This window comes from Grammomys surdaster, unplaced genomic scaffold, assembly GCF_004785775.1.
Source record: "Grammomys surdaster isolate TR1022 unplaced genomic scaffold, NIH_TR_1.0 125953, whole genome shotgun sequence".
NCBI lineage: Eukaryota > Metazoa > Chordata > Mammalia > Rodentia > Muridae > Grammomys > Grammomys surdaster.
The window spans coordinates 1743543-1755894 of record NW_021620773.1 but is presented as its reverse complement, the minus strand read 5'-3'; the positions used below and the strand labels follow the sequence as shown (position 1 = coordinate 1755894).

The 12352-nt window shown below is 48.7% G+C and overlaps 1 protein-coding gene across 1 annotated transcript; it reads left to right on the top strand.

The window, feature by feature from the left end:
• The first annotated feature begins 7809 nt into the window (after positions 1–7809).
• Adm2 (adrenomedullin 2) lies at positions 7810–9825 on the top strand. Its single transcript, XM_028753744.1, has 3 exons — positions 7810–8223; positions 8365–8488; positions 9082–9825. Exons 2-3 carry the CDS (start codon positions 8376–8378, stop codon positions 9416–9418), a joined length of 450 nt encoding a protein of 149 aa, XP_028609577.1. The 5' UTR covers positions 7810–8223; positions 8365–8375; the 3' UTR covers positions 9419–9825.
• The last annotated feature ends 2527 nt before the right edge of the window (positions 9826–12352 follow it).

The window sequence follows — 12352 nt, the reverse complement described above, 5'->3', positions numbered from 1 at the left end:
AAAAAAAGTTCCAGCTTGGGTCACCTTCCTGGGAAGTTGGATCACTCTGGAGGTCAGGAGGTTGGCCAGGCCTCTTGCAGTGACACAGGAATGGACACTGTAGGAGAGGCAAAGTCCTTGACCAGGGAGATTAAAGAGGGGAGGACTAGGCTTGTTTGTTGATGAATTCAGTTTCTGTGACAACCGAAAGACAAGCTACCTATTAGCATCTTGTTCCCTCCACTGGCAAAATCTGTAGAATGAGTGAAAGCAAACTCAAGAGTGAGAGACAAGTCCAGTCGGTGGTGTACTGTATAAACAATCTCAGCACTTGGGAGGCTGAAGCAGGTGGGTCATGAATTCCAGTGCAGTCTCCTAGGCTTCATTGGGAAACCGTGTGTCCAAACAACAGGAGGCAGATGAGGGCCTCTCTGGAGGGATAGTATAGCGCTTATGGGAACCTGTGTTTGATTTGCAGCACCCTCATCTGTAATTCCGGTTGCAGGGGATCTGTCGCCCTCTTCTGGCCTCCTGGGGCACTGCTTGTACGTGGCGCGTGGACATACACGCAGGAGAAACACGTAAAATGAAAATGTCTTTTTTAAAAGAGGGGGATGAGCGTGGTGGTGGTGGTGGTGGTGGTGGTGGTGGTGGTGGTGGTGGTGGTGCCAGCGGCAGTGGTACACGCCTTTAATTCAGTTACTTGGGAGTCAGAGGCAGACGGAGTTTGAAGCCAGCCTGGTCTACAGAGCTAGTTCTAGAACAGCCAGAAAGCCCTGTTTTGAAAAAAATAAGATAAAATAAAAATAAATAAGAGAGAGGGAAGAGGAAAAGACTCAGGAACACTCTGTGCACGGAGACATAACCCTAGCTCTCCTTTGCCATTGCCAGGTAGGCTGTGAAATCTTCCTTTCTGCCTAAAACCTGTATTTGAACCTGATTGAGTTGGCTTCTGCCAATCAACTACAACTCCTCTCTACACCATTAAGAAATGGTGGCAGGCAAGTTTGACTTGGTGCCTGAACCCTGGGGTTGCCTCTCCTAGAAACCATAAGGATCCTGTACCTCATTCCTCCTATAACCACTGGGGCCCAGTGTCCTTACCTAAAAAAAAACCTGAACCTGGCAGGAGGTCCTTTCCAACTACCCTCAAGTGTCTGGCCACTAAATTGAATACCCTAACTACTGCATTTCCCAAGTCACCTGCTGGTGGTCTCTTCTCAAGGACCTGTAATCTCCTCAGATGTTCCTTTCCTCAAGCAGTTTAGGCCCTCCTCCAAGAAGACATTCTCCCATCCCACCACTGTGCATATGGGCGTCTCCAGATGCCTGTCCCCTTGCAGACTGCTGCCTGTTTTTACTGCTCATGTCTCACCCAGCGATGTACTATCTTAACCATCTGTATCCTGCAGTCCTAAGAAGGTAGGGTGACCCAGGATGGCACAACTGTCTCCACTTGAGATGAATGGATACCCCTAAAGAGCAGAGTGGCCCACAGTGACCCAGTGAGCCTAGCTTGTGATGGATGGATGCTCCTAAAACATACTACCTAGCCTGCTGGTTATAGGCAGTTGTCTTTTGGTCTTCACTCTCAACCTCTTCTGATACGACTTCCTGTGTTTCAGGGATGGCCAACTAAGGCTTTGGCTTTTCCTATGGGAAAAAAAAAGCATACCCATCATATGGTAGACCCCCAAACTGATTCATCAATACTACCTTCCTTCCAGAGTCACCTGACCTTCCCACCCACCTACACACTTCCCACTGCTCCCTCTGTATCAGTTCCCCCCAACAGAACCCAGTCTTTCACTTTCAAAATCCTCGCCATCGGGGGTCAGACCTCAAATTTATACCTTAAAACAATATCTCTTGGTGAAGTTGCCCCAAGAAAATTGAAGCAGTGCAACAAGACCCCTTTGGGTCTTGATGAAAGATCCTCTCACAGGGTTCACCTAAGACCATCGGCAACACAGGTGTTTATGTTATGATTCATAGTGGTAGCAAGATTACAGGTGTGAAGCAGCAACAAAAAAATAATTTTATGGTTGTGGGTCACCACAACATGACGAGCTGTATTAAATGGTCACAGTGTTGGGAAGGTTGAGAGCCACTACTCAAAAGTCTTCCCCAATGTCACCAACAGCAAACAACCCTTTGACCCCAGGGTAGACTCCCCCAGAAAACTCTTGTCTACTTCCCCCCCAACCCCACTCAACAGTCAAAGGTGCTGGGGCCCTGCCAGCCTGCACATTACTCCCAAAGGCAGCTTCTGCAATTAAAGGTAAAAAGGTGCTAGGGTTTCCCCTGGGAGGCCACACGGGCAGTTGTATCCAGCAGGTGTCAGATGATGTACTATATAGGTGACTGTGAGACCATGGTGAGAGGGAAAGGATCAGACTAGACGGACAGGCCAAAACTCAAGAATATCCTAATCCTTACCTGCCATGGGTTTGGGGCAAGCTTGAATAAGCTCGGGAAGCAGCAACTGTCCTGTCACCCAGAGCTTGGAAGGTCAACATATAGAACTTCAGTCCTATCTCTCTCAGCAAGGCTCATCTCCATCTGTCCCAAATTAAAAATCTTATGTAGTGGACTGGAGAGATGGCTCACTGGTTAAGAGTACTGACTGCTCTTCCATAGGCCCTGAGTTCAGTTCCCAGCAACCACGTGGTGGCTCACAACTATTTGTAACGGGATCAGGAGTCCTTTTCTGGTGTGTCTGAAGACAGTGACAATGTACTCATAACATAAATAAGTTAATTAAAACAAAATCTTACGTAGCTCTGTGTATTGGTGGAATCCTAGCACTTGGGAGACTGAGGCAGAGGGATTTCACATTCAAGCCAGTTTGGGATACATAACATATTAAGACCCTGTCTCCAAAGAAAAGGGAAGAAAGACCAGGCAGTGGTGGTGCACATCTTTAATCCCAGTACTTGGGAGGCAGAGGCAGGTGGATTTCTGAGTTCGAGGCCAGCCTGGTCTACAGAGTGAGTTCCAGGACAGCCAGGGCGATACAGAGAAACCCTATCTCAAAAAAACAAAACAAAACAAAACAAACAAACAACAAAAAAGCAAAAAAAGAAAAAAGGAAGGAAGGAAGAAAATCTGGGGCAAAGTGAGATGGCTCAGCGGACAAAGGTGCTTGCTGCCACTCGTGATGCCCTGCGCTCTCTTAAGTTTGATTCATGGGACTCACATGGTGAAGAAGATAATCTGATACCTACAGGTTATTCTCTGACTTTTGGATGCTCATACCAACATGCTAGCCCACAAAAATGTAAATTTAAAAAATAAATAAAAACATAGGCATGGAGAGATGACCCAATGTCTGGGACATTGGCTGCTCTTTCAGAGGACCTGGGTTTGATTCCTAGTACCTACGAGGGAGCTTACACCCTTTCTGTATTTCAAGGGACATGGATGCTCTCTTCTGTCCTCAGAGGGTAGCAGGTATACATGCACTGCACTGATACACAGACAGGCAGAACATCTACACATAAAATAATTTTTAAAAACTGACAAAGGGCTTACAGGATGGCTCAGCAGGTCAAAGTGTTGCCACCAAGCCTTTTTTTTTTGTTTGTTTGTTTGTTTTCGAGACAGAGTTTCTCTGTGTAGCCCTGGCTGTCCTGGAACTTGCTCTGTAGACCAGGCTAGCCTCGAACTCTCTAACTCAGAAATCCGCCTGCCTCTGCCTTCCAAGTGCTGGGATTAAAGGCGTGCGCCACCACCGCCTGGCTGCCACCAAGCCTTATAACCTGAGTTTGATCCTCAGGTGCTATGCTGTAGAAAGAGAACCCTGATTCCTGTCAGCTGTCCTCTGACCTCCACATATGTACTATGGCTCACCACATACAGATAAATAAGTGTAATAAAAATAAACTTTAGGAAAAAAACAAACCCTGATAAGGCAGGCTGGACATAATGGGACATTTCCTTTAATCCCAGCATACAGGAGTCAGAGGCAGGTGGAGCTCTGTGAGTTTGAGGCCATCTTGATCTACATCATGAGTTCTAGGTCACTCAGGGCTACATGGTAAGATTCTGTCTCAAAACAGTAACAAGAAACAAACAACAACAACAAAAATGAGAGGTGCTGAGGCCCCTGCTGGCCTGAATGTTACTCCCAAAGGGAGCTTCTGCAACTAAAGGTAAGAGGTGCCAGGGTTTCCCTGGGAGGCCACAGGGCAGTTGTACAGAACAGATGTCAGATAATGTACCACATAGGTGACCGTGGGACCACAGGGAAGGGAAAGGATCAGACTAGACAGACAGGTGGAAACCCAAACATTGATAAAGGCAGACTTCAAACTCCTTTTTTCTTTTATAAATGCATTAAGGAACAAAACCACAAACTTCCTCTTGAATTAGTTTGACCAAGAGTAAACTCAAATTTGATTTCTCCACTTTTCTTCCTAGTCTTCTAGCAAAAGGCTTTGCTCCGTGTTTACTGACCAGCACAGAAAGTATCGCACGGGGAAGGAACAGGGGACTCTTTACAGAAATGGTAAAGAGTTTCTACAAGGGAGAAACTACAATTCTGCTCCCAACCAGCCCAGAATAGTAAACAAAAAAACGGCAAACAAATGCTTTCAACCTATATCCACATATTTGCAATATTTATTCTAGGTATTTACAGGACTGTTTAAGGTTGCTTTTAACTGTTGACTGTTTTCAGCAAATGATCACAACGCATACATTATTCTGGGGTCAGAGGTGTGGAAGAAAATGTAAGATCAAAGCTATGTGATAGCGTAATTGATAAAAGCTGATTACATGGGAAACTCAAGGCAGTTTGTTAGGTTGTTCTTTAAAGGTAGGTTAAACTCAAAGGTGGCTTTTAATCCCAGCACTTAGGAGGCAGATCTTTGAGAGTTCCAGGCCTGACAGCAGACAGGGCTACATAGTGAGACCCTGTCTCAATAATAATAATAATAATAATAAAAGAAAGTAAGAAAGAGAGAAAGAAAGAAAGAAAGGCAGAGTGCCCAGTAGGATAGCAGGTTAAGTCTCCCTGATTCCCAGGTTAAGTCTTGAGTGATCTCAAGCTATATTATTAACTTCTTGGTGAGGTCCACCAAAAGCTCAACCTCTCTGATTGCAAGAGATATTTTCCAAAAATAGTATTATTACAAATTTTTTATTTTGCATTCCATGCATGTATATATTAGTTAGAGGACAGCTTCTAAGAGTCTGAGGGTTCTTGGGGGGGAGAGGGTCAGCACTATCCCAAAAGCTGTTGCCTCCATATGGGATATGTTCTACTAGCTGGGCTGCCTTGTCTGGCCTCAGTGGGAGAGGAAGTGCCTAGCCTCGCAGAGACCTGAAGTGCCAGGGTGTGTGTGTGTTGGGGGAGGCATACCCAGGGAGGGCCCCACCAATTCAGAAGAGAAGTGGAGGGGTATGGGGGAAGGATTGTGGGTTGGGGTGGCCTGGGGGGGGCAGTGAGCAGAATGTGAAGTGAATAAATAAAAATAATAAATAAATTAAAAAAAAAGAGTCAGATCTCTCCACTATGTAGGTTCTAGGAGATCAAACTCAAGTTATGAGGCTTGGTGGCAAATGCCTTTATCCACGGAGTCATTTTGTCAGCCCGTTGGGTGTATTTTGTACTTACTGGTGGGTGAATGACATGATGGTGTTCATATCTTAGATGGCAGTGCCAGCAGCGGTGTGAAGACATGCTAAAGATGGAGGTGAGCTGGAGAGAGGATGCCCAGGGATGTCACAGTGCCCTCTGCTCGCCTCTCCCACTGTCCCTTTAGAGCTGGCACATGGACTCTGTACTCAGGGGTACCATCTCTTCATTCTCTCAGATGACGCTTACAATAGTTCTCAGAACCTAACCATCCCTGGAAAACCCAGAGCTGTGCCAGCTTTCCTCCCCACCCAGCCTCCCCTCCCCGATGCTCCCCAGCTTAGGCCCACAACACTGGAGGCCTCCTAGACGGACACCTCTACCCAGAGAAGGCAACTTAGCTTGGGCATGCCCACACTGTAGTCTCTTCCTGTGCTCAATGGCTTCCTGCACCATCAAATAGAAGGGCTGTGAGCAGATCTTCGAACTTCTGGTCCCTCCCCTTCCCTGCCTAGTTTCCCTGACTTGTCTGTCCTGTTGTCTCTGCCTCTCTTCCTTCTAACTTCTCTAACACATGCCTCAGTCCAGGTTCACCTACTTTGGGGGCCATATTTTACTCATTTCTGAAAGAAGGGGTTGTAGATGCAACTCAGGGTCTTGAACACATAGAAAAGTACTCTACTACAAAGATACATTCCCCAGCCTTGGTTTTGGGGCATGGGGGGGGAAGGGCAGGGGTTTGCTGTGTAGCCCAGGCTGATCTTAAAACTAACAATCCTACCCTCTGTTTCCTAATGCTGGTTTACAAGTGTGCACCACCATGCTTAGCACACTGTTCTTCTCTCAGACGAAACCACCCTCTTCCCACAACTGATAAGAACAAGCAAATGGGTGATTCTCTGCTAATATTGTCCTCAGAGGGGAAAGCAACATCTTCAGCATGGCTTGCACTTAAGACTTGTATATACTCATCTGGCAAATGTTTACTGATCACCCACGTATGTTCAGCAGGAGGGACAGAGTGACCCAGTCCTGGGGAAGCCCCACAAAGGGACATAGTGAGACAGAAGAGGAAACCCAGAGGGTTGCACAGATGTTCCTACAGTCAAGAAAATGCTTCTGGCCGGGCGGTGGTGGCGCACGCCTTTAATCCCAGCACTTGGGAGGCAGAGGCAGGAGGATTTCTGAGTTCGAGGCCAGCCTGGTCTACAGAGTGAGTTCCAGGACAGCCCGGGCTACACAGAGAAACCCTGTCTCGAAAAACCAAAAAAAAAAACAAAAAACAAAGAAAATGCTTCTGATAGTTTTTTTTTTTTTAATACTTCCATCGGGCTGACAAAGACATTAAAAACCAAGGGCACAGGTGGATGGTGGATTGACACAGTCATTGTGGAAAACAATTTGGCATATACCACATATATATCAGCTCCCAATGGTAGGGGTTTCAATTGTGGAAAATCTGAAAAATCATTGACATTTAGATTAACGAAGGATGGGTGGCATGAATATGAGCAAAGTCCAACAATAAGTTTATGAACATGTCATAATAAAATTCCTAATTTTATACACTAGAGATTAATATAAATAAGTCAAAGGAGACATATCAAAGCATTAAAAATAAAAATTATATTTAAAAAGGGCTGATTGCTGGGGTTATGGTGCAGGCTTGTAATCCCTGTTATTCCAGAGGCAGAGATACGAAGACTACAAATTGTATTCCTCCCTTGGCTACAGAGGGAGTTCATGGCCTGAGCATCTTAGGGAGACCCTACCTCAACAAACAAGGCGAATAAGGTAACTGAGGATGTAGCTCGGTGGTATGTACTTGCCTGGTTCACTCCTCAGTGTGCGCGTGGGAGGGAGCTGATTTAAAAAAAAAAAAAAGCAACTCACAGAACACCTGTATGCTCACGTATGCCCAACCACGAGAGCACCTTTATGCACACACACACACACATACACACATTACATGCTTGCGCGTTCGTGTGTAACTCATACAGAGAATACAGTGTGCAGAAAAGAGCAACAGAATATTGCTGTGGTGGGAGCCTCTCTTTGTACTTGTATTACAGTATTTGGTAATGAGGAACTGCCCGTCTGGGAAACAGGCAGGCTGACCGCGGGAATCTGCCATTATCCCCCTGGGGATGCTGGGCAACCTCAGGTGTATGCCCTTGGGGCCACAGCACAACTCCCTACCCTAGCACTCACCTGCCTGGTCGACCATTGAGCTCCACTAGTCTCTGAGACTTTGTCGCGCACCAGAAGGTACCAGGAGTGAGGGTAATAACCCCACAAGGTTTCTGGTCAGCTGTTGAGCATTTCTCAGCATGGATGGGCCCCTTGAAGTGACCCCCTGTGGCTCTACTGCTTCCTGCTGGGCAGGAGTAGCTACCAGGAGAGCGTGGCTACCGCAGCCCACCGGGGTGGAGGACGCTCCGCCCCATCAGCGCCTGGGCCCCGCCTTTAGCTCCAAAGACTACTTAGTGCTGGAAGTGCTTCCCAAACTGGTTTTCCGCTGGACCCCAGAAGGCTATCTCTCCTAGGAGACCACAACCTGACCCACAAGTTCCGCTGCGTGCTCTGGGAACTACCAGCAGATCCGAGCCTTGCCAGTTGTCTCCAGATCCTGAGACCTGTGCCCCGACAGACAGCAGACGCAGGTATCAACCAATCTTCCCACATTCCGAGAGCCCCCGGGCAGAGAAGGGCTTCCCTAGCTGGTGGGCAAAGAGAGTTGGCTCCAGGCCAGAGTGGCTTTCCTCCACCCCATTTGCTGACTTCACTGCATTCTTCCTCCACAGCCCAGCCCGCCATGGCCCAGTTGCTGATGGTCACGGTAACCCTCGGTTGCATCAGCCTCCTCTACCTGCTCCCAGGCACGCTGTCTGGCAGCCTGGGCAAGGGACTGAGGCTCTCCAGATCCAGGTGAGTACAAGGTTGGAACGGACTCCTCACGGGGACCTAACTTTTTAGAGCTCATCTCCCAGATCAAGGGCCACCCTTCACCTTTAGCGTTGCCTGAACAAGGCAGGGGGACTTTTTCTTCCTTTGCCTCTTTCTACTTGGGGTACTTCTTCCCCCACCCCCACAGATACAATAGACCTTAAACAAAAGGTCTGCTAGAGGAAGGGAGGCTAGAGATTCTCAAGCCTGCTGGTCTCTGACCACATAAGGGAAGAACCCAGAACGCTGGAGTGGGGGTGGGGGTAGGGGATTAGGGGGGGTCTTTCTTGGGGACCTTTGCCCAGAATGGTGCTGTTAGTGGTACATGTGACTTGGGCTACTGAGATGGTAAAGCTGCCAGTAAGCCCAGAAGGATGGTGGGCTCTGCTTCCCAGCCTTCAGGTTGGAGACCAAGCTTTTGGGCTTCCCCTGGTCCTGGGCCAGGCTTTTAGGGAAGCTACGGGCTTCCCCTGCCAGTGCCCTCAGACTGTGAAGAAGAGAAGTAGATAGGTTTAAGGGCTTTTGGAAGGCTATACTAGGTCACTGAGTTTACATCTTTCTCTCCCGTTTTTCAGAGAGTCCCCAGCCAAGATTCCTTCCAGTGGCCTGCAGCCTGGACACCCTTCACTTCGGCCTGCAGTCTGGAAGCCTCGATATGCTCCCCAGTCACAGGGAAGGGGCAACCAGGCCCTTGCAATGGTTCATCTGCCTCAGGGTGGTGGCTCACGACACCCAGGTCCCCAGCGTCACGTGGGATCCCGAAGACCCCATGCCCAACTCCTGCGGGTTGGCTGTGTCCTGGGTACATGCCAAGTCCAGAATCTCAGCCACCGCCTGTGGCAGCTTGTCCGGCCAGCTGGCCGGCGGGACTCAGCTCCTGTGGATCCCAGCAGCCCCCACAGTTATGGCTGAGGTGGGGTCCTAGGTATTCTACCTGGAGTGCTGTACTCTCATCCCAGAGCTGCAGCTAAGCTCCACACCCTGGCCCAATTCTCTGGAGCTCCTGCTTGCAGCAATTCCTCCTGGCTTTGGATACTGTAAACCTGTGAGGATATGTGGATCTAGGCTGTAGAATCGGCACTGACAGGGGCCTGAGCATCTCAGAACTGTGTACACTCGGGGTATAGGTACTTGGAAGAGGTGCTGTTGGTATCACAAACCACAAAGAACTTGAGGAGGCGTGTGCCTAAAGAAATAGGCAAAAGCTAGAGTCTTAAATACAGCTCCACCTATGACCAAGCAGGAGAAAGGCTGGAGTGACCCCTGTGACCCCACCCCACCCCCACTGGGAATTAAAGTCTGACTGTGGGCAAAAGCTGTGGCCACTCTCTTATGCAGTTTACCCTTCTGTACCTGATCTGGAATGATGACTTTTTCCTTTCGTGACCTGAGACAGGAGGGGCAGGAAGAAGGGCTATATGGTGTGGTCCCTAGAGTCAGTCAAAAAAGAGACCTCCAGTGGCTGTTGTTAACCTTGAGTCCAGACCAAAGGGGTGATGGAGACTCCTGGGACACTCTGGGATAAAGTACTACAGAAACAACCCTTCTTACCCTCAGACCAAGGCAGGAGATAAGACAAAGTGCCCCATCTCTAAAAGGTTGAGTCTGACCTACCCCTGGGCAAGAGACAGTGACACACACACTGCAACCTCAGCACTCGGAAGACTTGAGGCAGGAGGATGAGAAACTCATGACCAGCTTAGGCTATATAGCAAAATCCTATCTCAAAAACCCAATCACCAATAAAACTATCCCAAATCAGGAAACAAACAAACAAACAAACAAACAAACCCAAACCTACCTCAGGAAAGCTGGAGGCATTTAAACAAGGTTGTCTCTGCAACCAGCCCACCCCCATCCTGTGAGGATGTCCTGCATGAGCAGTAAGGATAGTAGAGTCTGAGAGGCTTATTTCATTGTTCCCAGTTAAGAGTTCAATAAGGGGAGAATGAACCCACAAATGATAATCAAGAGGAGAACCAAACCGTCCAGAATCACAAGCTCAAGACCCTTTGCTACAAAGACTCTGGTTTTTTGTTTTTTTTAAAAAAACAGGTTGGGAAGGTGGGGGTTGGGGGCGGAGATGACAACATCAATCACAGCCTGGAAATAGTTTCTTGGTACAAGGTCTTGGCGCGTGTTATTTCACTCAAACCTTGTAATTGTCCTGTCAGAACGCAGGGTTCCCAGAGTTGTTACTCGCAGCACTTGGGTGTGCATTCCAGCGCCACCTGGATGCCTCCTTGGTAGGAGGTCTTCATCACCCCAGATCTATAGGCGGCTGCACGGAGGACAGCGACATACCCCAGTGACTACAGTCTTCGTGCTCAGAGTCAGGCCTACCTTTTCAGAGACCAGGGATAGTCCTCAGTTAGAAGCATCCTGAAAGTACTCCCCTGGGCCTCCATCCTTGTGCTTACTAGGTTTGTATGATTCAGGAAACTCACCTTCCTTCCACAATAAGCCCCGTGGGTACAGTTTAGCTTAGTCCCTGCAATGCTAGAATAGAGACCTCCGTGCAGAGAGACCAGAACAGGAGCTGTAGAGGGAGGGTGAGGGTGGGGGAGTGAACCGAAGAGCCTCCAGGTCCTGGAGTAAAGGTGAGGCATCAAGAGCAAGCTGAGGACAGACAAACTGAGTCTCCAAGACCCAGATTTCCCAGAATCCTCTTAGGTACTCTGGATCCTGGGTGAGAGCCAATCTTGTACTTCTCTTGAGCCTGGGTGGCCCGTTCTTCAGCATAAGACATCTTCTCTTTCGGAAACACCTTTTGTTGACCCCATACCTCCTTTAATGGATATCCTGCATCCTCCCAGCCTGGGCTCCCAGGCCTGTCGCACATAGCTCTCTAGAGTCTCACAAGTGGTCAAGGACCCTGATCCTCAGAGCTTCGCTGTGAAGGAGGAGGGCTACTGGCCTCTTGTGCAGCGTCAGGAGGTTGCCAGTTATGACCCTTGTATCTGGTCTGATGCCAACCCCACACTGCGCTTGGCTACACTTGACTACCTCTCGATGCCCCCATGCAGAGAGGCCCAGTGGCAGGGCAGCCCTCCCCACCCCGCCCCCCCAGGCCACTTTCTAGCTGTTTTCACACTTAAAAGTTGTACTCTCCTCAAGAACCTATTCAGATATCAGTGCTCACCCTTGATGGCTTTGAAGGTCATGACTCAAGCCTTCTCCAAAAACCTCTCACCCTCATCCTGGCATGAAGCACACAGGACTCATTGGCGAGTCCAGCCCTGCCTTCCTAGGGCTGACTTTAACTAGGAAAAGATGGAGGGAAACACTTCAAAAAGGTAGATAAGAAAGGGCTGGCTGCAGTTTACCTTAAGTAGTAAAGGGGCTGCTGGAGGCTCAGCGCAGCTGCCTACGGAACTCATTCAATGTAGGATCAACTCAGTGGGCTTCTGACCTAGGACTCTCACCCTCATGGTACCTTGTTCCTGCTCCAATGTCACTGCCCAGACAGGTCATTTTTGTCTGCTGGATCCCTGCTGGATCTTCATTATAAGAGTAACCATGTAGCTTAAAATCCTGGTCTGTGTGAGCCCCTTGGCCAGAAGCCCACCACCCTTCTTGGTCCTGATCTCAGACAGGCTGCCCTGAAGTAACGGGCACTTGCCTAGTCTCTATGAAGCCTTTAGTTTAATATCCACCACTGCAAAACAAAATCCCTAAATCAACTTGTGAAGAAGCCTGTCTTCCACCCCTGATATCTGGCCACTTACCTGCCTCCAGCAAGAATCCAGTGAAGGCAAAGCAGGGCAGTGGTGGTGCAGGCCTTTAACCTCAGCACTCGGAAGCAGAAGCAGGTGGCTCTCTGAGCTCATTGACAGATGAGGGCTC